This window comes from Lineus longissimus, chromosome 2 (genome assembly GCF_910592395.1).
Source record: "Lineus longissimus chromosome 2, tnLinLong1.2, whole genome shotgun sequence".
In the NCBI taxonomy this organism is placed as follows: domain Eukaryota; kingdom Metazoa; phylum Nemertea; class Pilidiophora; order Heteronemertea; family Lineidae; genus Lineus; species Lineus longissimus.
The window spans coordinates 8,754,468-8,780,805 of record NC_088309.1 but is presented as its reverse complement, the minus strand read 5'-3'; the positions used below and the strand labels follow the sequence as shown (position 1 = coordinate 8,780,805).

The window sequence follows — 26,338 nt, the reverse complement described above, 5'->3', positions numbered from 1 at the left end:
GTCATCTTTTGGCAAATAAAGCAAAACATTTTAAGTTGAAGTTTCTTATCATAATAAGAATAATTGTATCATAAAGTTTGATGGGAAGAAAAGGACACCTTTTGAAAGGAAATGGAAAAGACCAGTCTAACTTATCAGTTCCGAATATCCTTTCGTTTCCGGAATTGAGACAAATCGATGCACGAAGACAGTGCAGAAAGAAGACACTCCTTCGTTTTCATCTGATATTTTGACGATTATATGACAATATGCCTCTTTTTGAAGGTATTCATGTCAGCTACACGGGAGAGAAGACAGCAGTGGTGCTTGACATTGGCGCAGCTTACACTAAAAGTGGTTTTGCTGGTGAAAATGGGCCAAGGTGCATCTTGCCCTCTGAACTTGTCAGACCAAAAACTGGACAGTTGGTGAAGATCATTGACTTCATTGATAAAGAAGAGCTGTACGATGTTCTCGTTGAATATCTTCATAAAATATACTTCCGGCACTTACTAGTCAACCCAAAGGATCGTAGAGTCGTGATATGTGAATCGATTCTATGTCAGTCGAGCTTTCGTGATATGCTCGCACGAGTTCTGTTCCGGCATTACGAAGTTCCGTCTGTACTATTCGCGCCATCGCATCAGTTGGCTCTCCTCACTTTGGCGGCAAACTCTGGTCTCGTTATAGATGTAGGCTTTACAGAATCTCTAGTGCTTCCAATCTATGAAGGTATTCCAGTCCTGAAAGCGTGGGAGGCGATACCTCTAGGAGGAAAAGCTGTTCAAACAAATTTACAATCTCAGCTTCTGGAAGGAGCTAATGTCACAACACAGGAGCAGGGAGAACGGCCACTTTCTTCTGTGATTAGTTCCATCGAAGAAAGGATCCTAGAGGATATCAAAGTGAGGTGTTGCTTCACGACGAAGTTCGATCGTGCTGAGGGTATCCACGCTGCCCGGTTGAAGGAGAGTGGGTATGGGGAGGACGGTGCGACAGGTCCAAAGCCACCACCTGGTGTGGACTACCCCCTAGATGGTGAGAAGATGTTGCACATTGACGGAAAGATTAGAGAATCTGCTTATGAAGTGTTGTTTGAGCAGGACAATGAGGAAAGATCTGTTGCTACACTTATCCTTGATGCGATTAGAAAGTGTCCTCTTGACATGCGACGATACCTTTCAGAGAACATTGTCATCATAGGGGGGACGTCAATGGCACCTGGATTTAAAGCACGGCTTAAAGATGAGCTATACAGCTTGATGGAAAAACCAAAATATAAGGAGGACTTGGCCATCCAGGTTTTCAAGTTCCATAAGCTACCTGCCAAAGAAAATTATGCTGCTTGGTTGGGTGGTGCAATATTCGGAGCTCTTGAAGTGCTGGGGAGTCGCTCTCTAACAAGGGAACAATTTTCTTCTACTGGGCGGGTACCTGATTGGTCATCAATATCTGATGATAATCCCAAGGAGGAAGACGAGCGCCTGCCAGTTCCACGTGGCAGGTAGACACTAGCAAACATTGCAACAGCCTACATGTAGTGCCAGAAATTTCCATTCAACAGGACACCTCTCAATTAAGAACAACATTTGTTAGTCCTGAGACCTGAGGGTGTCCTTGATAGTGAGGTTCTACTCTACTGCTGTGAAATAACTCAGTCGATGTCTGCTTTAATGCTATGTGAACTATCCTAAGACAATGATACATGTACTCGAGGTGATGGGCAAAAAAACAAGGACATGATGCCTGAAGACATTAGAAATTTCACAAAAGACCAATTTCTGACAAAAGAACATTAGTAATGTAGAACACCTTGGAATCTCTATCGTGTACACAGCAATGATGAGGATGATTTGCCTTGTCATTCCATAGTGGACCAGTGGTTATTGTGCTGAGCTATAGGATTCAATGGGGAAATGAATACACTTTAAATAGAACATGGGTGTAGAGGTTGATGAGAATAATAAAATACTGTTGCTTGTAGTACAAAGACTATTGAGCAGTGCAAAATAAATGTGCTTGGGGAAGGGGAAATAATGTTGGAAATTGCCGAGGACTGTAATCCATCTTCAAGTGTTTGAGATGTAGGAATGGGATATGGGTATACTGTCACTTTAACTTTTAAGTTACCTTAAGGGTCATCCCTTTCAGTCACTTCAGTATGTATTTATTTATGGTTATCTCTGTTAACATGGTTACTGTAACTTGCTTTCTAAGCAGAGGAATTCTATTTGAAAATAAACTCTACAAAGATTGGCTTTAATTCCTATTGTTTTCTTCTTTGGATGCAAGCTGGTGTCAATTTCTATTTTTGCGAATCTCAGTTATTTGCAAAAATAAAACCGCCCCAAAACACCAGTGATGAGGCGAAACATGATGCATTTTGTTGGTTGGGACAGCGTGGACCATCCTCGAAAATCCAGAGTTATTATATCCTCCTCCCCTTGCACACGTTACATAAGCTAGTTCGGTAGTGTCGAGTGTTGGCCTGAAGTGCTGACTTGCATCTTCCAAGTAGTCATTTAGAAGTTATTGACATCGTCCAGGTAACCCTGACCATCTGCTCTTCTGGCGATTGAATGGAAGAGAATGGTCATTGACACATCTTGTGAGGGTTTTACACTGTTATACCTGGTTGTACTTGGGAATCAATGTGAAAGCCTATGATGTACTGAAGGTTTTTGCATCAACCCATCTTTGAAACGATACTACAGTATGAAGGCTGATCCAAACAACATGCAGATGGACACAACCCCGCCAGTCTGTGATAGAAAAAAAGGATCTGCGAACAAGTTCATCACAAATTGACATATGGATTGAGGTTTTTACATCAACTATTGTGTCCGTCTTCAAATTAACCTCCGATTGCAGTGAGCTGGCCTTAGGAATCACTTGTGAAAGATAACAATTATAAACAATTATAAAGAAAATAGAACATACTTGTCATATGGAATGGGGTGGTTAAGTAAACAAATAACTGACAACTTCATTTAACATGATGTAGTTTAACCTTTATTCTTTCTGAAGGCATGTAAAAACAACTTAAACATATAAAACCACTCCACTTGTAATCCTCATCACCAAGATCAAACTTGGTAAAGTTTTTATTTTCATATGTTTCTTGTGGACCATTCCATCCAAGGGACCATATAGTTTCCCACAATCCCATTGTCCTGCAGCAGCACTGTATGATGGTCATACACTGCTGCCTATAGGTAAAGCATTATTCCTAAATCAAGGTCAGCCAATGTTACCCTCATTCTGTCTCTCTTAGCTGTCCCTCCTCCATACAAGACACAGTTGTATCCTCATTACGATCACAATTTTAGTGAATACATGGATAATCTCTGTTTGATTCCCAATGTAATCCACGGATCAAGTATCAAATTCTTGGTTTCCCTTAAAATGCCTGTCTTGTTTTATAAGACCTTCTTTTGAACAGTTTTGTATCATTTCCTTTATTTCTTCTCTTTCTTCTGGAAATGGAAGGGAATGGACAATTAAAAATCAAGCAGGCCACCAGAAGACATCATATAGAGAAGACATACTTCAGGAGGACAGCCTCAGGGATGTGGTAGCCTGTATTAATATGGAGAAGTCCACATATCCTATGGACATGGTGATCTGAATATGGAGAAGACAGCATATCCTGGAGACATGGCAGTCTGTATGAATATGGAGAAGAAATCAAACTCCATCTTAAGGTCAAGCTGTATTGATATTGAGAAAGCAACTCACATCTAAGGACAGACAGAGTGAGCTATAAAGAAGACAACACAAGTCTGAGTGATATGGAGATCAGTATGAAAGTGGAGAAGATACCATGATGTCCCCAGTTCAAGGTGTCCGATTCGATAGCTCAATTAATTCAAAACACTTAAAGCTATACTTGCCCTTCTTTTTAGTCTTATCTAAAAGCACATTGAGTTGTTTACGGTTGTGCTTGACCAAGACTTTTTGGCATGATCTGATGGTCCCTGAAAAAGAAGTGGTATTGGGTCACATCATGTCTACTACTCTGGTCCAAACGTTGTGTGATTAACAAAATGTCATCAAAAGAGGTTCTAGATTTTAAAAATCACCCTGAGAATAATGAATGTAACAAAATCAACTTACCACCAATATGGAATATTTGTATATTCAATGGTTTTGCTGCAAATTCTTTAACATCCATGACGGCAGTCTCAAGCATTTTATGTGGACCCCTCTTTCCACGAATAACAAAAACCTTTGTATAGTTGTTCAGGTATTTCACTGAAATGAAGATATTGAAGTGATGTGCCCGGGATGTTAGTGTTGGAAATAAAGTGACACACACATGTCTTTTACACATGACTGCAACTGGATCAAGCTTACATATTTGAAAATTACAGATGTTCCCCTTTTCCCCGAGCCTGTGGGGAGGGTACAACAGAGTCAGAAATATGATGGATGAACAATTCACATGCAATTTATTAAGACTTATCCGTGTATCACTGACCACAATTTAAAAAGAGGTCTTAAAAATGTGAGTGCACCAAAGAAAGCAGATAGACATGAATTGTATGAAGTAACATCAACTACACCAAGTTCCTAAACCTGGTGTAGTTTAGTACATGTATATAGGTAAACATAGTATATAGGTCAACTTCAGAATACCTTACCAGAGAGAGACCTTTTAAGGCATCCCATTCCATAGTCACCATACAAATTGACCAGTGACTCCTTCACAGAGCAAAGTATATCCTGTTCTGTGATCTTGTAGACTATATTCTGTTTTGTTTTGAAGCGCATCTCACAAATAAGGTATCTGAATTAAAAATATAAACATGAAAATATCTGAAGCAGTGTACGTAGAGCTAGATGGAGCCTTAGAGGCCAAGAGAAGCTGTTCACCGCAAAGACGCTTGCCGACACACAGTTTCAAGGCGTCATTTTGAAAACACTCTGGACTCTGGTCGCCTCTGAGCTAAGTGCCACACAGGCTCACTACAGTAAGTTGCCAATGTCACAGAATTTGGCAGCCTTACTGATTTACTCACTGCTTGGGCCGACCGCTGCAGCACATGATATATGGGCCACGGCCTGGGTTGTCGGTTGACAGTAGTTGTATGGATTCACACTTTCACACCGATGCTGCGGCGATGGCCGATGCTGCCCTAGGGCTTTGCCCACCCATCATGCAGCCACCCCAGCACGAGGCCGAGCCCACACAGAGTGACAGACCAGCCGCAACACAGAGCCGCACGGTCTCAAATTATTGACGATTTTCTTACCTGTTTTTTAACCTAACCATGTTGGCAGATTAGTCTAGCTTCACAACTAGGGCTATTCTGTAAAGCATCTATTCATTTCCATTTCTATACGCTATCATATCCTAGATAAAAAATCTTTATAAAATGCAACCAACATGTTCCATGGGCGCAGACATCTTTGATAAAAATCACATGACTTCATCGAAAATCAGCACGGAAAATGATGACGTAGTTCACAACACATGTCTTGATTTTCCAAAATTCTTATAACTTTTGCATCTAATTTGTCCTTTTCAGAATATATTTGCCGTTTATATCAGTTTAGACAGACTGGCCTACCGTAATTGAAATGTAAGAATGTGTTATACGACCGAAATAAGAATGAAAGTGTGTCTAAATCCTCTTAACCTGCTTCCTAAATGGAAATGCCTGATAGTAAATAGTCAAGCAAAGTCAAAGTAACAGTACAGTAGTGTATGTCATTCTCAGTCATGGTCATCCTGTGGCAGCTATATCAATCACTCACACTTAAGTATTACAGCAATTCCAAAGAATGGTATCGTATGGGATGAAGACCTTCTCACTGAGAAATGGGAGTTCTCCACAAGTGAAGTCTGCTCAGTTCTGTTCATATCTCTGACTGTCATGTGACATATGTTTGGCGGCCGCTTGGCAAAAGCATGATAATGTCAGTGGCAGTAATTCTGACTCCTCCTTTTATCCATGTTTTGGGTACATTGACATAATCTTGGTAACTTTTACTTTCAGATGGTAAACCTCCGCCCTATATACCGAGGACTAAGAATTCGAATTGCAAGACATGGATGTGCCAACAGACCTTTCTACCATGTAGTATGCATGGATAGGCATCGTGCAAGAGATTCCCGCATTCATGAACAACTTGGAACATATGATACTCTCCCCAACAAAAATTCTGAAATTCTGGTCTCCCTCAATTTTGAACGTATACGATATTGGTTGGGAAGAGGTGCTATTCCATCAAAACCAGTCAAAGAATTATTTGGTAAGAACCCTTGATATTGCCAAAGGTAGCGAAGGCCCACCAAAGAGTTGACCAGTGTTGGTGGTGTCCTGCATGCAATGACATGAAGCAGTGGGGCCTTACCTACAGTCTGTAATCATTTCCAAAATTCTCCGCAATCACTGCTCTTGAGTGTGACTGAGCAACTGGGTAGGTGGGAGTATCGTGTCATGCAAGTTAGAGGACTCGGCTGGTAGTAAATAATAGTATGTGAACAACTTCTCTTGGCATAAGTTATTTCGCTATTTCAGGTTTGGCTGGCTTCTTCCCAATCCACCCAATGACTTTTATAAAGGCAAAACGTAATCGATCAGAAGAGGAAAAAGTTCAACAGTTGGAATCTTGGAAAACTGAGAAAGAAAAAAGTGAAGACAACAACTGAACACTGTGAGAGACTTTTGGAATATATGTGACTTCTGTTGAAAGTGACTGTGGCAGCAATGCCAACACTTGAAAAGAAAAATGACATAAAAGCTTGTTTTTGTGTAAAATTTTGTAAATAAAAATGTTTATTCCATAATCTGGTTTTGTTAACTGTTGTAGACATGGTAGATTTCTGGATAAAATGATGACTTGCTCTTCTTAGACTGGATGTGGCAGCATCTCATTTCTACCCAAAATGGAATGGTTTGACTAGTCACAAACTAAAGTGTTTGTGTCTTTGGTGAACTGTTCAGCTCTCCCTTCAAAGGTATGATCCTATTGATGAATGAAGATCTCTTGGCCGCAAACAGCCAACATCTTTTCATAGTGATCTTAGCTAGCCCAGCCTTTTAGTCTGTCCCAATAATACTGTGGGAATGGGGATGAATGGAAAGTTTAGTCCATCTCGACAGAAACCCTCATTGTCATAAGTCTAATTTGCTTGTCAAGTGGAGTTCAACGCTTGTCTTTTATTGAAGAAACGGAAAGTGGAGAACTCCATTTTCACAGCCCAGCTCGAGAAGGTGGAATTCTCCGAGAGTTACAGGAGATCTTCTTGAATCGGTGAAAAACATGCCATTTTTCTTCTGGCATTCTTTTGAGTAGCATATCCGGACCAGTCTCTCCTTATCCCAGGTTGTATGTGAACTTAGAAAGAGCACAGCCAGAAAAACTTCCACAAAATATGGTTTAAAAATATTATCTATTGCAACAAAAATAAATAACAAGTATATCTACAAATACATGGATATGTACCAATCTTTAAGTAGCTGGTTGTGTAAGCCACAACCTTATACATGTTGAAAATAAGCAGAATCCTCTACATTTAGTAGTAATACATTCCCTCGCCTAATCCCTTTTTGGAATCATTTTGAAGAAAGGAAAATTTGGGTCTAAACAGACACGAATATCACATTGATATAAGCAGTAGCTTGTTCATAAATGGACGGAATTAGTTCGCTGCCTAATATCTTGTAAACAGAACAGTGTATAATATAACATGATTAGTCTAGTACATTTTCACTGTACAGCTCACTCCTGAAGAAATGGCGGGAAGGTGTAGTAATGCAGTTAAGCACACCAAACTTAATTTCTCTGCATATGCAGACCAACCTCTATATTTGGCTAAAATTAAGGCAATGTATATCGGAGTAGAAGAGACATCATGTCTCCTCTGAGATCCCTGTACGATTCCCAGTTGGTATACTTGTGTGATAGAGATAAGAAGGTGACTCTTGGTCGGTGTAGGTTTTCCTGATCTCTTCAAAACACATATTGCTGAAATTTTCTAAAGAGTCACAAATGAGATAAATAGGAGCACACATGTTATCGACTCAATATGTTGAAAAATTTATCACAGCCTAAGTCTAATCAAAGTCCAAGTCTTTGTGGAGGATCTATTAGTTATTGTCTCTCCTCTTCCTTTCCACATAAATCTCATTCAGTGTATCCATGAGCTGCTGCATACTCCTCTCTCTCTCCTCTGGCGGCAGACTATCGATGGCCTTTGCGTCCATTGCACGTCCAAATACCCGTCGCTGAAACGAGACCAAAGGATTTAGCTTCCTTTTGATTTTAATGATATCATTTTAATGAAATCAAGGACAAGATATTCTCGACTGGTGTCTTCATTTGCATTCTGTTGCCAAAAAGGATCTGAACTGCTACAGGATTTACCCACCTGTGCCTCAGTGAAATCTTCTTTAAGTCTCTCCTGGTTGAGCTTGGTCTCCTCATTCAAGATACTCAGCTCCTGACCATCACCATGTGCAACTGAAAAATTCAAATTTAGAAATTAAGTTTAGAAGATGAATGCTGTAGGCCTATTCACTTCCAGAGGGGCAGTGTGGGTTAGTGATTAATATGCCAGACTCTTAACCCACACATCAAAGGTTCCCCACATTTATTCACTTTACTTGACCTTGGGCCTCTTGCAAGAAAAAAGGCCAAGAAGATGAAATCCACCAATACTTACTGTAATTTGTGCTGTTTGAAATCTTCCTCAAGAACTCAATAATGCCCTTCCTTGTCAAGTCTTGTTGGTCACCCGTATTTTGAGCCGACAAGGTACTGGCAGCTGTGGGTGGCGGAGGTGGAATGTAGTTACTGGAAAAGATTAAAAGTGACTTAAATGCCCAGCAAACAAAATTACACTAACAATGATATTACATCTACAATTGCTCACCAAAAAGACAACTTATTTCTTATATAGCCCTTCCCACAGACAGGCCCTTGCGGAAGGCACTTTGTCATTCCAGAGTTTTCTCGGCGATGTTAAGGAGCAGCTACGAAGCGCTTACTTAACCTTTGAAGGCTAACAAGAAAGACTGAAGTACCTCGGAAGGGGTTTGAACCCACGACCCCCTCAGCCAAGAGACCAGCACTCTTAACTACAAAGCCACCGCGATCCCCTTTGTAAAACACACTTCTATTGTTTTATTGGTGCGAATGGATATATCTGAATAATTTCTTTACCTGTACGCAGATGCAAAGCTGGCCACAGATGGACGAGGTGAAGGTTTTGGTTTGGCCATATCTCTCTGCAAATAAACAAATGAATTTTAAAACATGTTTCAAAAGACAGACCATATACTCTCAACAACTACAGCACATATTGGTCAAGGTCTAATTTTTTCCTGGCTGCACGTGTTTCCTCCAAATTTACATCAATACTTTACTCGCCAAATGCTCTTAGCTAATTCATTTCTACTGGCTTCCGACAATGGATTTGATTGCAAAACATAATTTGATTCACACAAGAGACATGCTCCTACCCTAAGTAACTTCTTGAGGTCATCCACCTCACTTCTCAGCCTACTGATTTCATCCAGCGATTCCTGCTCTTGCTCCTTCCTTAGTTGATGTTCCTGTAATTAGTGATATGAGAATTGGCTAATTGGAAAATCATTTTAACTGTTGATTCTATGTAATTCCCATCAGTTTCTGTACAGATCATTCAAGTAAGTTTCAGATGATATTTCCACACAAATACAACTGAAGACTAATGAAGGATATTCGCGAAATCCACAAAACATCAACACTATACTCACATTTTTCAACATATCTTGCAAATACATTTTATCCTCCTCATCCTTTTGTCTTGCCGTGGCCACCGCAGCCGCAAACTCTGCAGCACCAGGCTTCTGTCTCTCTGCTCGTTCTCTGCGGATTCTCTCTCGTTCATCCTCTTTTTGTCTTTCTTCTTCTCTCTGTTTGGCCAACACCCTACAAGAATGAAAGATAAAATGATCCAAACACTAAAGCAATAAACCAAAAACAATCCAATTATTTTTGTCATTTAGTTCGAGTTTCCTATATGATTGGCCCCAGATCCAGTCAAACGTGTCCTTTGTCACTGGCGGCTCATGTAGTCGACTCAAATATGTCTTTCACTGATCCTTAGACTGCATCTCCCACCCAAAGGATACCTGGTGGTCTGTGGTGCTGTGAGAGTGTACCTTACCTTTGTCTGTCATCTTCTCTCTGGAGACGGAGATTCCTTCGATCATCCGTACGGATTCTTGGTGGAATGATTTCTCGTGACCATTGATTCCATGGCTCGGTTTTGGCTAATAGAGAAAGAGAGACAACTCATCAAATGTTTATTTCAAAAATGCGCTGCATTGATGCTTTTTATTTACATCTCCGCTGAATACAAACTATAATATAATGAAGCAACCCTCATAATAAGTCAAAATGAGCAACCAGGTTGGTTATGTGCACATTTATCAGACGGGTGTCCCAACAAGGAGCTCAGGCCAATCACACAGTACAAGTTATATTCAAGGAGGCGACTATGAAAGACAATTGTCACAACCAGGAACATTTCCAAAACTCAACTTGGGGCTTACCTTGTGTCGGATCTATCACAGGTAATGCTGATTTGGTTTCCTTGTTTAGGATGTTGTACAAATCTCGATAAAAATGGCGGTTGATCTGGCAAGAGAAGAAAACAGGCATAAAGCTATATACATGTATATAGTGAAAGTTGGCTTAAAAGGGACAACTCTCAAATGATACCGACTGTGGAGTTTGAACTGGGGATCTCTTGACCACTAGCCAAGAGTCCAAACCACTGGACCACAGCAGCTCCTTAAACATGTTAAACCATTTAGTTTTCAAAGACAACAAATGCGAAGTGACAACCTAACTTACCAAATATTGGAAATGCTCAATCTTGAGCTTAGGGCCCTCCCTCCTCATGACCTCTTGTGCCGCAACCAGCTGGAAGAGAAGAGTACAACAAATCATACATCATGTCTACTGATGTCTGCAAGATGCTTACATCATTTCACTATGACAGAACACTTCCTAAATTTAGTGCTCTATGAGTTGCTGTACAGGGCTGCAAGTGCAACCACGTCATGCAATAGATTGCATACTGAATATGCAGGAGGACGTCAAGAGACCAGAATTGGAGCTTTCCTAGCTAAAAATTATGCATTGACTATGTAGCGAAGTGGTTGATCTACTCACTAATTTTGTCTGCATAATGGTTTTCACTACATAACTCTGCATGTTATGGACACTTACTCCATGACAATTAATTAACTTGTCACTCAACAATAGAAGGAATGCCGCCGAGAGAGCAGGTAAAAGCTCATGGTGGTAGCCTGGCGCATCCATGCCTATGATATATTGGTCCCAAATGTACTGGACAACTTCCATGTTACAGAAACCTGAAAAGGAGGCAAGTAAAGAGATAGAGTTCAACATAATACAGCAGACATCTAAGTACTGCAAGTCTTTAATCCTGTACTGCACTGACACTTCTTTTAGCAGATGTAAGCTCAAAATGTGCAAGGTCATTCTACTAAAGGTTTCAAAACATATTGGGAGAGACAGCTGAGGTCACAAGGATATCATTAGCTGTATAATCTATGTAGTGGGTGATATGGTACATAATGTAGAAGGAAACTGGATGCCACCAGAAAGTCACACGCTCTGTCCCTTGAGGAGGTGGCCTGACCTCAAGACAGGTTGTGCGCTCAGGTACAGCATTAAGCATCTTGTCTTTTTCCAACATTGAACAAATGAATGAACCGATTGATTCCAAGTTAACTCAATAAATGCCAGAACATCTTCCTTTAAGAACAAGTCACCACGAAAGTGAAAAGAAAACCTTCTTACCAACAAAGAGAGTCCTTATAACAGGTCGCATCAGCTCTTTGATGTTTTCAGGTAATGCTGGCCCAGCAGCATTTCTGTCCTGGAAACTATCTGCTCCTGAAGTGGACAAATGAGTGAATTGATTGAGACTGCATAATCAGCTAAATCGTCCCAAAAAAGAGTGACTAATCTGTGAACTGCATATTCTGAAAAAGTTTTCCTCCAAGGCTACTGAAAAATCATTTGGAAGTGTAACATGGAACATAAACCACCTACAGCCAAATGACTCATATTTGTTTGCAATATCAGCGATAATCTCACCTCTGCTTGGTCTCCGACCCCTATTTGGATTCTGATTCTGCTGTGGTGGTGTGTCATAAGCTGCCAAGGGTGGCCCTCCTCCCCCGTTTTGCTGAGGTGTCCCATTTTGCTGTGGTGTCCTATTTTGCTGAGGTGTTCCATTTTGTCTTGGTGTCCCATTCTGTTGAGGTGTCACACTTTGCCTTGGTGTCCCTGGCTGTGTGTTAGGAGTTGGTGGAAGAGACTGTACCTCCAATGGTGGGCCTATACTCATGTCACCAGAATATGGCCTGGGTAGTGGAGCACTGAGAAGAGAGTCCGGTGTTGGAGGTAGAGTCGAGTCTGGGTGTGGCATCTCTGATAACACCCTGGCTAGCTCATGGTCATGGACATTTAGGGTCTGCGCTATCTTCTTGGCAAAACTTGTGAACTGTTTATCATTTTCATCCTGAAAAGAATGGGAAGTTCTGATTTTAATATTAACATTTCTTTGTGGAAGCAGCCTTCTGCCAAAGCATGACATAGTAACAACACCTTTAAATCATCTGGAGGACCAAATATTTTGAAATAGGGAAACAAATGTCAGATATTTTGATTGATTTCTTTGATTGAAACTGTATTTTCAGTTAACATTATATCAACTGATTGGGTTCCTACAAAACATTGATACTCACATTGGCACTTGCATCTAGCATGAACCTTTGCCTTGTTCTCATGAATGTTTGGTATTCCTCAACTAACAAAGCAACAATTCTACTAGTTGCAGGTTCTCTCCTGCAATTCAGAAAAAAAAAAATCTTTGAATTACAATGTCGAGTGATGAAGGATGGGTCTAAGAGAGAAACAGTCAGCTCTTCAGCATGCCCAATTCATTTTTTTAACGAGCTGTTAAATCTGACAGAAAAAGCTGTTCTAGTACATGTAGCAGAAACCAAATATGACAATAGATGGAAATGGTGACCAGACATTCAATATCTGTGTTGTATGTAAGATGAAAAATCAATGTCAAATTAATTTTTTTTAATCAATACTGGTAAAAAAGAAGAGTCTTATTATCTTTTGGTATAAGGTACATTCGTCCCGTATGTTAGATGCAGGCATTACAGCACAATCATGGTTGCTGGTTTATTACTGTAGGATGTTTATATTCAAATCTTCAGCAACTACTACATTCATGTACACACCTTGGAATCCTATCCATCACCACATAGATAAACGGAACCGCCAGCATGTAGTCAGTATCATCCAAGTTAACATCGGACTGCTTGATGGCATGGTGATAGGAAAGAACAGCCTTCTTTGCATAGAAAACACCTGGAATATAGATGGTATACTGTATGTTAGACCAAGAAAACAGCAAATCGAAAGAAGGCATGCTCTTGCACTAGGGTCATAGGCCTAAGTCATGATAACAATGAGTGAATATGACTGTGAAATTTCAGCATTGTAGCATGCTTACCAATTGATCCTCGCACATGATGGAATGTTGGCTCTGATGATAAAATCTGTTCACATCTCTGAGAGATCTCAAAGTCTTTGCTTGAGATTGCAGCTCTTGGATTGTTGGCCAACAGATCAACATACTCCTTCCTGACTGTAACAAAAAAACCCAACTTTTACATAAATTTTTTCAAGGTTTCATGCGCAATCACCTGAACACCTGCTATTATGAATTAAATATTTTTTCAGCTGAATGTTAAGACTATAAGAAAAGGATTGAAAGCATCACTCTCAAATATTTCAGGACGGAACTACACTATTATGCCAATATTTAACAACTCAGCAGTACCTTCTCCAACTTGATAATGAGTGAATTCTAGTAACAGCTTAATTTTGGCTATACATACCTTTTGGATTATCAAGATATAATTTCCAGGCTATTTCCCTCAGTTTATTTGGAAGTGGTTGATTCAGGCAAGCATGGAGTTTATACTTGAAATCTGGCCATTTTCTCAGAATGCTAACGGCTCCATCTTTTGCTGCCTCGATGATCATATCACTCTTCGTATTGATAGGAAACTCCTCAAGCAATTGACGAGCTACTTCTCCATTTAGTTGATGGTCCAAGACATTAGAGATTCCATTGTATAACATCGTGTAAGAAGTTCCTGTCAATGAGTAAAAGTATGAGTTATGGTACAAGTATGTATATTCTTTATGTCATTGATTCCCCCAAGTTGAGTCTCGGAACTGAATATTGTTTCTCTCCAATTGCATATAAACTACTGTCATGAAGTGATGGCAAAGTGAATAGCTAGGTCCTCGGAGACTGAGTAATGTGCAACTCTACAGAAAGTTCAAGGCTTTACTACCCACCTCCTTGAAGCGCTTTCGTGGCACGCTCCATGAAGAGTTCCTTCTCCGACTCTGACAGATCTGTAAATTGGCGAACATGGCTCTCTGTTAGCTGTTGCTGGATAGTGTCATGGAGTTCCCCAACAAAACTATTCCACTCCTAATGCAGATAAAGATATAAAAGAAAAGTGTTTGATGCTTCTTGTTTACTGTTATGACGTCACTGTTTACCTACGCTGAACAAGTTTAGATTTTAGGCCTACGTAGTACATATCCATATTCCATAATCCATGTTATGTTGCTATGTTCTGGGGATGAGCAAGGGTCAGGGTATGTCACTTTGGGCCTTGCTTTCATGAAATTTTTTCTACATTTCTATCTCTCGAATCTATCTCTGCCAGAGGTACCGTACCGTACGGAAGTGATCATGTCTTCAAGAGAATTTTCTGGCAGGACCCAATGCACAATGCCAAATGTCCAAATGTTTAATTTTCAGGATTTTCTTTTTGTTGACATTTGCAAGCAGGTGTTTTTTTTGCATTTTTCCCCCACATCTGGACATACAATCATACACAGCTTTGTGCCATATGTTACCTTAGACCCTGTTATGTGATCTTTACTGTTGAGTAACCAAGCTGGGGCTGATTTAGATTCGATATTTGAGAGTGGTTTGCTCATTTTCAATCTTTTTGGGAACGGTTATGACTTTTGAACACCCACTTGCATAGTTTACCCGATAGAGGCGCCACTGTCTAAGCGTGAAAAACATGACCAGTCGGTGCAGCAAGTGACCGTCTTGGCGGTGTAGTATCACCGAGCATAAGGGCTATCCGTGAGTTATATGAAAAAAGCTTTTAAATAAAAAAGATGTGTTTTGACATAAAGAATACAATACAATGCATGCAAAATATGTTTAAGTAAACCTTCAAAAATGTATTGCTCTCTGTCTTTGCTTGGAGAGCGCACATATTAAATGGAATCCTTACCTTATGAGGTTTTTGTGAATTGTATTCTTTATACAAAAATACATCATTTATATTTAAATAATTTTTTCATATAACTCACGGATAATGCCTGGTACATACTACGACTGTGGGACCTCATATTTTTAACTATTTTATAGTAGCGCCACTATCGGGAAAACCAGGAAAGTGGATGTTCAAAAGTCATAACCTTTTCGCATGGCGACTTGTTATATCCTCGATGTATCATCCTGAGCTTCAGGTTTTTGATACTCCTACGTCCCATAGCGAGAGCTGGAGCATATGGAAAACCACTGGGTGCCGAGGATGTCGATGTATATACACATTGAGGGATGTCAGAGTTCTTAATAGTAATAACAGGTGACGCCACCGTCAGCTCATGAGTTCCACGCGGGAAATACGAATGCGCACAGTTTTAGATTTTTGGGATGACCCCCTGTAGGATTTGTGAAGGGGTCCGGGGGGGGGGGGGGCTGTTCCCAGCTTTGGGCTTCTGTTAGCCAGGATTCATACTGGTGATAAACCATTCAAGGGCAGGTGAATGTGATCATCTGAGGAATTGGAGCTTTGGAAATTGGATTCATACTGTTGATAAACAATGTAAGCTCAAGTGACTGTGGGAGGGGGGGGGGGGGCTGTTCCCAGCCGTTGGCTTCTGTTAGCCAGGATTCATACTGGTGATAAACCATTCAAGGGGAACTCAGGTGAATGTGATCATCTGAGGAATCGGATATGGAAATTGGATTCATACTGTTGATAAACAATGTAAGCTCAAGTGACTGTGGGAGGGGGGGGCTGTTCCCAGCCTTTGGCTTCTGTTAGCCAGGATTCACACTGGTGATAAACCATTCAATGGGAACTCGGGTGAAAGTGATCATCTGAGGAATCGGATATGGAAATTGGATTCATACTGTTGATAAACAATGTAAACTCAAGTGACTGGTGGGGGGGGGGGGGGGGGGGGCTGTTCCCAGCCTTGGGCTTATGTTAGCCAGGATTCATACTGGTGATAAACCATTCAAGGGGAACTCGGGTGAATGTGAGGAATCGGATAAGGAATGGATTCATACTGGTGATAAACAATGTAAACACAAGTGACTGTGGTCATTTGAGAGAAGTGGTTTCATAGTGGTGATAAACCATTCAATGTGGAGGGACGTCCAAACATTAGTTATTATAGTATTTTATGTTTTGTCCATACACTGTACGCTTTATGGACTAATGGTGGCGTCACCACGAGAAGAGAACTCGTCATGTTTTTCAAGCTTAGACAGTGGCGCCCCTATGGGGAAAACTAGGAAAGCGGGTGTTCAAAAGTCTTAACCAAACACCGCAATGAAACTCAGCGTCCTCTTTCGACCCTTATTCTAAACTAAAGCAAAGTCATATGATGGGAGAAGTCATGTGATACCATACGAAAATAGTACTTGACACTCGATGACACAAAGATGATTAAAAAAACCCAACATAATAATAGCCTATCGCAGTTGAAGGATGATTGTTATCTATGCTTCATACCACCACTGACATTGTCATTGACAGTAGGCATGCAAGAACTTGGAGAAGTGTAAGTGCACATTTTTTGTTGTTTTACGGTTTAGTTAAACATATTGTGACCACTAGTCCTGGGCCTACTGTACAGTACATACAGTACACAGTCAGTGGCTAACACTAACGCTACAACAGTACAGTAACACTGACACCAGTAACAGTACTAACAAAAAAAAGGTTCAGGTGAAATAGACCCTTTAACACCAGACCAGGCGGAGGAAGCGACTGCGGGCTGAAACAAACCTAAATATATTATATTAGTATATAGGCACAACAAACCAAAATCATGTGCCCGTGACCATCACCATGCGGTCTTTTGTTTGCTGCTTGTTTGTTGTGGTCAGCAATGGAAGATGGAAGATGGAAGATGGAACAAGAAATCCAAAGGTCTCAAAGATCCCGGATTGGGTAAAACATTCCCGTGTTACCGTACATAGAATTTCATTCACAGCACTGGTTATTTTCTTTTGTCGGAGTCGTGGCAGGAACTTTAACATCGTCCACCAGTGTTGACCAGTTTACCAATTGGATCTGCTATTTGACCCAGTTAGTTGAAGTGTCAGTGAATGAATATACACTCAACCTTGTACCTTGACAGAAAATACTTGACATTCTTATTTAAAACAGGTGTTCCACAAACATATTATACATTTATATGGCTATAGTTGAATTGATATGAGGAAGGCTCAGGCCTTGATATGGAGATCTTCATAAATAGGGCGGGTGAGCGAGAAGACTCGGGTGGTGATGGTGCCTGGTGGTGGTGGTGGTGGTGGTGGGGGTGGGGGGGGGGGGGTGATATATAGTTAGGATGCTGCCATCATGGCAGATGACCGAAGAAGCAGTTGGCTAGTATGCATTCATCTGGCTATAGTTGAATTATCAAGAAACCAAGAGCAATTTGCAAGTAAAAGCCTTTGCTATTCGTTTAAGTAAATCTCAGGAAAATGATTGGCTTAAGCTATACAGTACAAAGACTATAACTAAGATTAAAATATGTGAGTCTCTAAATCATTGTCTTATAATTCCTTCTTAGAATATGACCTGAGATTAAAATGTATACTTGTCGATAAGTGACAAGACCAATATACTTGAGCCAGAGGTCATGCAATGCAGGTGACTTACAAATCAGGTTTAGATTTTGACTTAGTCTGTTCAAACCTCTATCAATGGGTTGTTCAAGTGTAAACATCTCAGGCTCGTCACATTGTCTTGCGCACCCTTTTCTATTTTCTTGAACATGGACTTGATACTTAACGACTTTTCCCTCGCCTGCTATTCTGGCATGCTATTAATCACACGTGCCGTATTATTGACTTCCTTGTTCAAGTCAATTGGTAGTCATCTGACTACTTCAGAAGTGTCTATTGTTTGATTGACACCTCTCTCACTCACGTGACTGCCTCTCATTTTCACGTCCATGTAAAAAGCAGCTCAATTTCATGATCAAGATTTGCCATGGAGTGATGCAATGGCAACATTAGATTACCAGCCCATTGCCCATGTGACAGATGTCACCAGTCTGACCTGTCAAAAGATAAAATGACATCTGTTTGTGCTATAACCAATTGATCTATCCTATTGTTCTTTTCAGTGAGTAACTGTGTAAGGTCAACATGTGGAGAACTCAATAAATTTGAAATCAAGTTTAGCCAAGATATTACCAGACCTTCATTGCCAAGTATAGACCGGTACAGGCCATCTCTCAACAGAAAAACCTATTAACTGGTTTATCAGTCTTCTAAACGTCTTTCATTATCTGTTTGTTTGACAAAATATATTGGTAGGACAGGATGGAGTCAAGCTCGACATCAACATCAGTTTGCCACAAGGGCAAGTTGTCCATGTGTCAAAAACTTTCTTATGGAGTAGGACACTTTCTCAATGATCTGTGTGCGTCAATGTGGTTCACATACCTCTTAATATACCTTCATAAAGTCATAAACTTCTCGAACAGTATGGCTGGAAATCTGATGCTGCTTGGCCAAATAGCTGATGGGATCTGCACACCATTCATTGGATATGAGTCGGATCGAACAAAAGGTATTGGGAAATATGGAAAGAGAAAAACATGGCATTTAATAGGTAAGTTTTGCATCGTCAGGAGACTGTGGGACAGGGCGGGGTGCATGGGTATGGGTATGGGGTGCTACTGGTAGTTTATAAGTAATATGTAGAATGGGCCTACCTAGATTACAACCGGACACAAGTCACGTCCACCCAGGACACCTGTAGACAGCAGAGTCGAGAACATTGTCACATCCCAATGAACAGTTATAACAATCATGAGGCATAAAAATGCATGAGGAGACTCTTGCCGAAGTACATGTTACTTCTGAGTTTCTAACATTCTCTTCTTACAGGTACTATTTGTGTGGCTTGTACATTTGCATTCCTCTTCAACCAGTGTATCACATGTTCGGGTGCAGCGGACTGGGCCAAGTTTATATATTACGCTCCATTTGTGGTGATCTTCCAGTTTGGCTGGGCCTCAACCCAAATATCTCATCTGTCTCTCATACCCCATCTCACTCCGGATGAACACGACAGGGTCGAACTGAACGCCATCAGGTAAGCTTTTTGGAATTCAGTTGAGCATGTTGAGTACTTAGTACCAACGAGCCATTATGTACATGTCTGATTCAGTTGTTTGTCATGTCATCATACATTTGCCACGCTGTGACAATAGTCCCAAGTCAAGAAGCAGAGTTTGTAGAAGCCTGGAAGACAAAATACCAGCTTGATGCCTTGGTTGATGGAAGACACTGCATTTGTATTGAAGCTTCTGACTTGACAGTGTATAAACTAGCCCTTCATATAAGCAATTTGATGAAATGAATTAAATTTAAGCCAATGAAGAAACCTAGGCCTGACCCTCTCTCCTTTGTCTTTGGCAGTGCAGGAGAGAAAAATGATTCTGTGTCAGGATGCTTTGAGCATTTTTCCCCCTTCATTTCAACTATTTGTACATGTATATATTTTGATCTTGTTGTTCCAGATATTCATTTACTGTGATAGCCAACTTGGTTGTGTTTGGCCTGACTTGGGTGCTCCTAGATGTGCATAATACTTCTAGTGGTGAACTTTCTGTTCAAGATGCCCCCAGGTTTAGGGTAAGATGTTAGACTATTTGTACTCTTTCTTCAAATTGTGCTTTATCAGAAAAGATTATTCTGTTGTGAAAATACGTATAGGTAGCATTAATGGAGTTGCACAGAGTGGTGTGATTATGATTTCCATTCATCTCAAATTGGTCATGAGGACAAAGTCACAAGGAGAAGGAAAGGATATGAGGACAAAGTCACATACAGAAGGATGGGGGATGCTGGCCTCCTAACCCTGGTAGGCAACTAGTCCAGGAGAGTGAATTCCGAAAGCAAACTGGGTAATCTGGGCTCGTCACCCAGGCATCGACAACCAGACTAGAAAACAGACATTCTTAAATAACCTGACTGAAGACCCCATACTCGCCATAACATTGGGTGATATGAATAAAGAGTAGCAAATGCTTTTTATCTAAAATTCAATGTACATTTACACTAGGCCTTTCTGTACAAATTCGAAGTAATAGCACTTGCTACTTTTTATTCATATCACCCATTGTCTTACTGGGTGCACATGCAAGTACAGCCACTGAAGCCAAGCCACGAGACGACTGAGATAATATCACTACAGAAGAGTTGAGCCTGTCATTTTGTTTTCTTCTCTGTTTCAGGATATAGCATTCATAGTAGTTGGTATTGGAATTGTGTTCAGTATAATATTCCATGTTGGGACGCGGGAGAAGGACCATGCCTGTGATAGTAATGACAACGTCGAGAGTACACTCAGTTTCTCCAGTTCTACGACCCGACCACGGAAAATGAAGTGGAAATGTTGGTTCAAGGAGCCTCAGTTTTATATTGTAAGCAATATATCCGAAGTGGTTTCGTTTTTTTTAAACACCCTGTATATAATACAAAGTTTGTGAAATCAAATTCAGAACTTCCGGCCAATTCTGATTCGATCCAAGATGTAAGGAAAAAAAAGAAGGTACCGCTGTTGCATATGCATGAGAATCGGGGTGCCTCACACAAATATGAACTACTTTTCCAGCACAAAAAGGATGTGTGCACCGCGGTATCCTCTTAGTCTGCTCTTGCAATCTGATTGTGAAAAATGATGTCCTTTTGTTCTTACAGGTTGGCTTAATATACATGTGCACTCGTTTGATTGTCAATATGTCCCAGGTTTACCTGCCAATGTATTTACAGGATACATTAGGATTGAAAAAGGTATGTCACCTTGAGATTGAAGAGAATTCAGAAATGAATCTTTCTTGTTGAAAAGAGCTGTGTAAAGCCTCTAGCATAAGTATTATGAAAAAAAGAATGTTATCATTTCAGTCTTGATTCAGATTGTACTGATGTGATCACACAGGAATGATGCAAAATGAAGTTCCCAGATAATTGCTCTGAAACTTGCGAATACTATAAATAATATGGTTAGATGACTATTTTGGATCCCACTTGTCTCATGACCTGTAAAGTGCCATTTGTGATTTGTCCAAGTAGATTAGGGAGCCACCTTGTGTAAACCTGTTGCATCCTTTGTCTTGTTTATTGGCAAAAAAACCATTCGTTCGGCAGGGAGAGATTTATTGGGAGACTACCGGTATAGGCAGAACCCGGGTCGACCAGGTTAAGTTAGGTAACAGTCAGGAAATGACACCACACCCCTAGCTCCTGCATATAGTCCCCCTTCAAGGTTTAAACACTCTTATTTCAGGATTACATTGCCATCATCCCTCTCGTGGTTTATATCAGTGGCTTTCTCACAACATTCCTCATGAAAATCATCAACAAGTTAATTGGCAAAAAGGTTAGCAGCATCACGACACAAGAATCTGTATGATGTGAATGTGAAGTTGGAGAGCAAACTCCACCTCATGTGCTACAGACTACTGGTGAAAGGACATCACATCACTCCGTGTCTCTATGGCTGCTCTCTCCAGGACAATTGATCCCGTTACCAAAAAATTAGACTATAGCTATCCAGGATGCATCTTAAAATTCTGATACTACTTGTAGAAGAGGCATGCGAAGCCAGAGATGTACCTGAAGGCATGTTTTGAAGCTTAGTTCTGTTTTGCTCCAGTCTTACCAAGGCACACTCAATATCCTTGAATCAGAAGATGGTATCAGTGCCCTTTCCAACATCAAAATGTGCAAGGAATTATATCGAAGGGTGATCAGCGATACTATGAACAATACTCTTGGAGAATAACATTTCCTATATTGTTTGCTATTTTTGAAAAATTTAGTTTTTATCGCTGTCAGGTTTGAATAACGACTAGTCTAAATGTTTCCCCTATAAATATGTTCTTTATTCTTGCAGCCCACCTACTTCATTGGCCTTATATTTGTTGCTGGTGGTTGTGTGTGGATGTGGTTCATTGCCACTAAGCACTTACAATTGCAAGTCATTGGTGCTGCCATCTGTCTCGGGATCGGAGGAACTACGATCTTGGTTACATCTTTGTCAATGACAGCTGATCTTATAGCTTGTAGTCTAGTAAGTTAAACAAATAGCTATGATGTGATGCTGGTTTATTTAGCATGTTCCAGTTAATAGTTGAATGTGCAACAATGACTATCTAAAAAAGCAAGAAGATCATCATGCTTCACCATGCTTTCAAATACATGATTTTAAGCACAACTTGTATTTCTTAATTTAGGCCATTATAATCGGGGCACAGACTTTCTTCATTGTTGCGTGGGCTTTTTCTGTGACAAATAGCCCCAATTTGGGGGCCGACATTACATGTTCCAAGACAAGTGTAACTGAAAGCCCTGTATGGAGAATATGTTGCCCATTCTTTTGCTTGAGTCTTGGATCTGCCGTTGTGTAACATTCATCTCGCTGCAATTTCAGGAGAACAGTGCATTTGTCTATGGTGCTATGAGTTTCTTAGATAAAGTTTCAAATGGTTTGGCTGTGTTTGCGGTACAACAGCTCCACCCGTGCCAGTAAGTATACCCAGCTAGCTGACCCAACATGTGTCTGTTGCCATGTAGATTGCACACTGATGCTGAGTGCATAATTTTGATGAGGTTTCTCCATTGTCTGAATTCTGCTGTTGGTAGCGTTACGTCATTTATGCTGCAAATCTGCTATTGCGCCATGGAATACATCTATAAATATCAGTGAATGATTCTGTTGCAAATATCATCAAACATTATCGTACGAGTGTACTTCCTCTGATGTGATATCAAACTCATTTCAGGCATTGTTGTGTTCGTTGTGAATGGTACTACCGAGATGTGATGGTGTTTGGCATTGGTGGGGCTGTCATTGCTGGTATAATTGGACTTCTTCTGATTTTACCACAGAAGATAGGAACAAGAACTGAAAGGAAAAGTAAGTGAGAGTTTGATGTTAAATAACATGAAGTAACCTTTGTTTGGCTTCAAATGATTTGGCCAGGTTTTTCCTTTGAGACACTCATAACTCGCAAACGTCATCTCTGATGACAGACACCTGTTGAAAATCCAGTTCATCCTATTGCATGACTTCAAACAAGCTGAACTACCAGCCGATCGAGTGAGCTGTAGATCTCAAACCTTTGACCTTCCAGTCACGATTGACCACTCATAATCGACGTTATGACGTTTAACCATTTCACTATCACTGGTCTGATGTGAAATGACGCACACGATACCGGTCTGACACATTACATAATGCCGAAAAACATCATGGAATGAGACATAGTGAAACTGTTTTTGGCTAAATGGGAGAAAACCTGTTTCTACAGGAAGGTGTGAGTTACCAGTGGAACCCTGTAGTATTCTGGTGTTGTAGGTCTCTCTTCCTCCATTTTCCAGGTGCCAAACTACAATGTGTTCCTCCAGGAGATTCGTGTATCCAGTCACGGGCCCCGTTGCTCAATGGCGAAGTGCATCCTGATGGTTACGGAACTCTTGCTGAATGCAGCAATATATCGACTGTCCATGCTGATGTGCATGCCGTACAGACGTAATCTTAACTTGCGTGTTGAAAGGTCTCTTACATGTGGAGTGGAGAAGATCTAATAAGAAGTGATATGGGTGGTGATAAATCTGATTATGCAAAGCTAGGTCCATGTATTTGTCAGATTATAGATATTGTGGGGGAAGGAGGTCTTTCTACAGATAAGGTGATGCAACTAAAAATTTTTTTCACTAGTAATGACCTGCCTACCCTTACGCATTTGAGGGAAATCCAGCATATTGCCTGACCTGTTTACACACTCTTCAAATGTAAATTAAAATTTAATGACATATGGCTTGCCATCCTAGCATAACTAGTGGTTTTCAATACACTCTGCCTGTCGATATTTCAAACCCCTAGAAATCCATACCCTTCTGTTTCTGAGCCTTCATATGCCCATTACTGTTTGGTTCCAGCGAAATGGGCTGGTTTAATTTTGCCATTTTGCATTACTGTGATATTTCTTGATTGAAAAATAAAGCTTTATTTTTGAGTTAATGCTGTACACAGGGGTTGAAAAGTCTGACACCCTGGACTAATCATGTTTTTAATTTGGGCTTGAGCTTGGCGTGGATGTGTAAAGATTTTAGGCAACTAGCGTGATTTGGCAGCTTAACTTGGCGAGCTCAAGATCTAGGTTATAAACAACTATGCGCCAATGAAGCCATTTTGAATTCAGTGGTTATGGTTAGGCAACCAAAACCGCTTGGGTTGGTGCTAATATTTAATTAGATATGTTTTAGAATAGAAAATGACACCTAACTGTCGGTATTGATTGTCTCACCCAGACCGCTCGGGTGGAGGTAAAATGTTGGCCAAAAACTCGCACTCGCGCGGATATGGCGAAGCAACCATTACCAACAGTGAGGTATCAATTCCATGTATCATATGTTATAATATCTTTACTTTGAATGGAAAGTTACTCTATTAGCATGCCATATTCTATGGATGAATTAATAAGAATTTGGCATAAGATAGGTACATTATTTCTGTAGAAACAAATGAGAAGATTTCTTTGTCAGAGGGAAAACCTCACGCCAACGTAGAATCTCAATCGATTTAGATGCAGTTGTTATTTTTTCTCCACAAATCAGATTAAGTTCATAAGGAATTATTTGTACTAATTTTCGATAAACGATTGATTATCAATGTTAAATTATGAGTATGTGGCAATAATTTAAAAAAAAAGTTTGCTAGCCTGAAGATCTCATCTTTATCATAGTGTACTTCAGAGCAGGGGAAAATCAGTGGGTTTACACTTATTTCTTGCATGGATAATTTTCCGTTTGTTGTAATCAATTTTAGTCACATTTATAAATACATATTTTGTACAAAGTATCACTTTTAAAAGGTCCAAATAAAGAAATACACAAAGAACAAATGCATCTTGCCGTTCATTATTTATGGTCGCCTGTCTGCATTCTTGAAAATCCACAGGGCCAGTGCAGCAATTTGCTCTTGCTCAAAATTTAGTCAAATTGTGTCATGAATAAAATCATTTTTCTCCCACTACGAGTGCTCCACTTATGCCTTCTACTGCAGTATGCCAAAGAGCCAAGCTATTGATTATTTAATGGCATAAATGCTCTGAAATATTTCTATCGGCAATGTAAACCCAAACGGGAAAAACACCTTTCAATGAGATCGCTTGTTTTCTTCTTGTATTCATGCAGGAGAAATACCATTCAATGAGGTTACTGGCTTCCACCTTTTAAATCGATTTATTCAGACCTCCATTCATGCAGGAAAAATACCATTCAATAAATTCAGTTGTCTTCTATCTTTCAAAGAATGTATTGATTTCGAAAAGTACCCTTCAATGAGGTCGATTGTCTTCTTGCAAATTTAACTATAAAATGTTAATACCATTCATTCAAGTCAGTTGCATGCCTTTTTTCCGAATCAGTCTATCATGCGCTGCAGGAAAGTACCAATGAAGTCCGTTGTTTTTCCCTTCAAATCGTATTCATATCAGTGGAAATACCATTTAATGGACTTCCATTTTCAAAAATATTGGATTGATAAAGATTATATTGATACCTTTTCAAGAAGATTGTATTCAAGCAGGAAAATGCCTCACAATCGGGTTAATTCCTTCCTCATTTCAAATCAATGTATTCATACAGGAGAAATACCACTTTATGTTTTTCCAGTATCAAATCAATGTATTCATACAGAGACAAGCCTTTCAATGTGGTAATTGTCTCCCCTCTTACAAATCAATACATGTATATTCATACAGGAGAAACGCCATCCGCCAGCCAGTGGACGTTGCTCACAAGACATGTGGCCGGTCCACTGCTGCGTCGAGCAACCGCGGTAGATCAGGTAATAAATGCGCAATGGACTCTGTGCTGGTAGAACTGTTCTTGGGGAGAAACATCTTGGCTTGTCGAGCAAGAGACACCTTTGGT

At 40.2% G+C, this 26,338-nt stretch overlaps 5 protein-coding genes across 6 annotated transcripts; 3 read left to right on the top strand and 2 right to left on the bottom strand.

The window, feature by feature from the left end:
• Window positions 1-178: 178 nt before the first annotated feature.
• On the top strand, window positions 179-2,242 carry LOC135483632 (actin-related protein 10-like). The gene has a single exon (XM_064764613.1). It carries the CDS (start codon window positions 249-251, stop codon window positions 1,485-1,487), a length of 1,239 nt encoding a protein of 412 aa, XP_064620683.1. The 5' UTR covers window positions 179-248; the 3' UTR covers window positions 1,488-2,242.
• Window positions 2,243-2,968: 726 nt separating this feature from the next.
• LOC135483629 (ribonuclease P/MRP protein subunit POP5-like) lies at window positions 2,969-5,373 on the bottom strand. Its single transcript, XM_064764611.1, has 5 exons — window positions 5,235-5,373; window positions 4,623-4,768; window positions 4,096-4,233; window positions 3,873-3,956; window positions 2,969-3,455 (listed from the first exon to the last, which is right to left on the bottom strand). Exons 1-5 carry the CDS (start codon window positions 5,252-5,254, stop codon window positions 3,355-3,357), a joined length of 489 nt encoding a protein of 162 aa, XP_064620681.1. The 5' UTR covers window positions 5,255-5,373; the 3' UTR covers window positions 2,969-3,354.
• A 73-nt stretch (window positions 5,374-5,446) lies between these two features.
• On the top strand, window positions 5,447-6,769 carry LOC135483630 (small ribosomal subunit protein bS16m-like). The gene is made up of 3 exons (XM_064764612.1): window positions 5,447-5,564; window positions 5,982-6,237; window positions 6,507-6,769. Exons 2-3 carry the CDS (start codon window positions 5,982-5,984, stop codon window positions 6,635-6,637), a joined length of 387 nt encoding a protein of 128 aa, XP_064620682.1. The 5' UTR covers window positions 5,447-5,564; the 3' UTR covers window positions 6,638-6,769.
• Window positions 6,770-7,362: 593 nt separating this feature from the next.
• Window positions 7,363-17,614, bottom strand: LOC135482522 (uncharacterized). Of its 2 annotated transcripts, none has more exons than XM_064762615.1 (18): window positions 17,350-17,614; window positions 14,404-14,542; window positions 13,935-14,195; window positions 13,547-13,681; window positions 13,272-13,401; window positions 12,762-12,861; window positions 12,109-12,535; window positions 11,809-11,904; window positions 11,212-11,357; window positions 10,834-10,902; window positions 10,530-10,614; window positions 10,142-10,247; window positions 9,729-9,903; window positions 9,453-9,545; window positions 9,154-9,218; window positions 8,654-8,784; window positions 8,360-8,451; window positions 7,363-8,216 (listed from the first exon to the last, which is right to left on the bottom strand). In XM_064762615.1, the coding sequence occupies exons 1-18, from the start codon at window positions 17,359-17,361 to the stop codon at window positions 8,079-8,081; spliced, it is 2,400 nt and encodes a 799-aa protein (XP_064618685.1). In that variant the 5' UTR covers window positions 17,362-17,614; the 3' UTR covers window positions 7,363-8,078. The 2 variants fall into 2 exon arrangements, with proteins under 2 accessions (XP_064618685.1, XP_064618684.1); XM_064762614.1 differs by lacking the exon at window positions 17,350-17,614 and adding an exon at window positions 14,977-15,088.
• LOC135482523 (major facilitator superfamily domain-containing protein 12-like) lies at window positions 16,764-25,293 on the top strand. Its single transcript, XM_064762616.1, has 11 exons — window positions 16,764-16,932; window positions 18,511-19,001; window positions 19,280-19,487; window positions 19,915-20,029; window positions 20,632-20,820; window positions 21,098-21,190; window positions 21,684-21,776; window positions 22,293-22,469; window positions 22,830-22,924; window positions 23,182-23,315; window positions 23,780-25,293. The coding sequence occupies exons 2-11, from the start codon at window positions 18,710-18,712 to the stop codon at window positions 23,932-23,934; spliced, it is 1,551 nt and encodes a 516-aa protein (XP_064618686.1). The 5' UTR covers window positions 16,764-16,932; window positions 18,511-18,709; the 3' UTR covers window positions 23,935-25,293.
• Window positions 25,294-26,338: the final 1,045 nt, after the last annotated feature.

What these genes read in the sequence shown, in the direction of transcription:
- LOC135482522 (XM_064762614.1), bottom strand. Translation starts at nt 15,060, where the DNA reads ATGAGCAAACCACTCTCAAATATCGAATCTAAATCAGCCCCAGCTTGG. An exon ending in ATCACATAACAGGGTCTAAG is followed by an intron (nt 14,543 to 14,976) that starts GTAACATATGGC and finishes TATCTGCATTAG; the next exon opens with GAGTGGAATAGTTTTGTTGG. An exon ending in TGTGATAGATCCGACACAAG is followed by an intron (nt 10,248 to 10,529) that starts GTAAGCCCCAAG and finishes TTTCTCTATTAG; the next exon opens with CCAAAACCGAGCCATGGAAT.
- LOC135483632 (XM_064764613.1), top strand. Translation starts at nt 249, where the DNA reads ATGCCTCTTTTTGAAGGTATTCATGTCAGCTACACGGGAGAGAAGACA.
- LOC135483630 (XM_064764612.1), top strand. Translation starts at nt 5,982, where the DNA reads ATGGTAAACCTCCGCCCTATATACCGAGGACTAAGAATTCGAATTGCA. An exon ending in ACCAGTCAAAGAATTATTTG is followed by an intron (nt 6,238 to 6,506) that starts GTAAGAACCCTT and finishes TCGCTATTTCAG; the next exon opens with GTTTGGCTGGCTTCTTCCCA.
- LOC135482523 (XM_064762616.1), top strand. Translation starts at nt 18,710, where the DNA reads ATGGAGTCAAGCTCGACATCAACATCAGTTTGCCACAAGGGCAAGTTG. An exon ending in AAGATGCCCCCAGGTTTAGG is followed by an intron (nt 20,030 to 20,631) that starts GTAAGATGTTAG and finishes TCTCTGTTTCAG; the next exon opens with GATATAGCATTCATAGTAGT. An exon ending in ATACATTAGGATTGAAAAAG is followed by an intron (nt 21,191 to 21,683) that starts GTATGTCACCTT and finishes CTCTTATTTCAG; the next exon opens with GATTACATTGCCATCATCCC.
- LOC135483629 (XM_064764611.1), bottom strand. Translation starts at nt 5,254, where the DNA reads ATGGTTAGGTTAAAAAACAG. An exon ending in CCTTAAAAGGTCTCTCTCTG is followed by an intron (nt 4,234 to 4,622) that starts GTAAGGTATTCT and finishes TCTTCATTTCAG; the next exon opens with TGAAATACCTGAACAACTAT. An exon ending in AGATAAGACTAAAAAGAAGG is followed by an intron (nt 3,456 to 3,872) that starts GCAAGTATAGCT and finishes TTCCATTTCCAG; the next exon opens with AAGAAAGAGAAGAAATAAAG.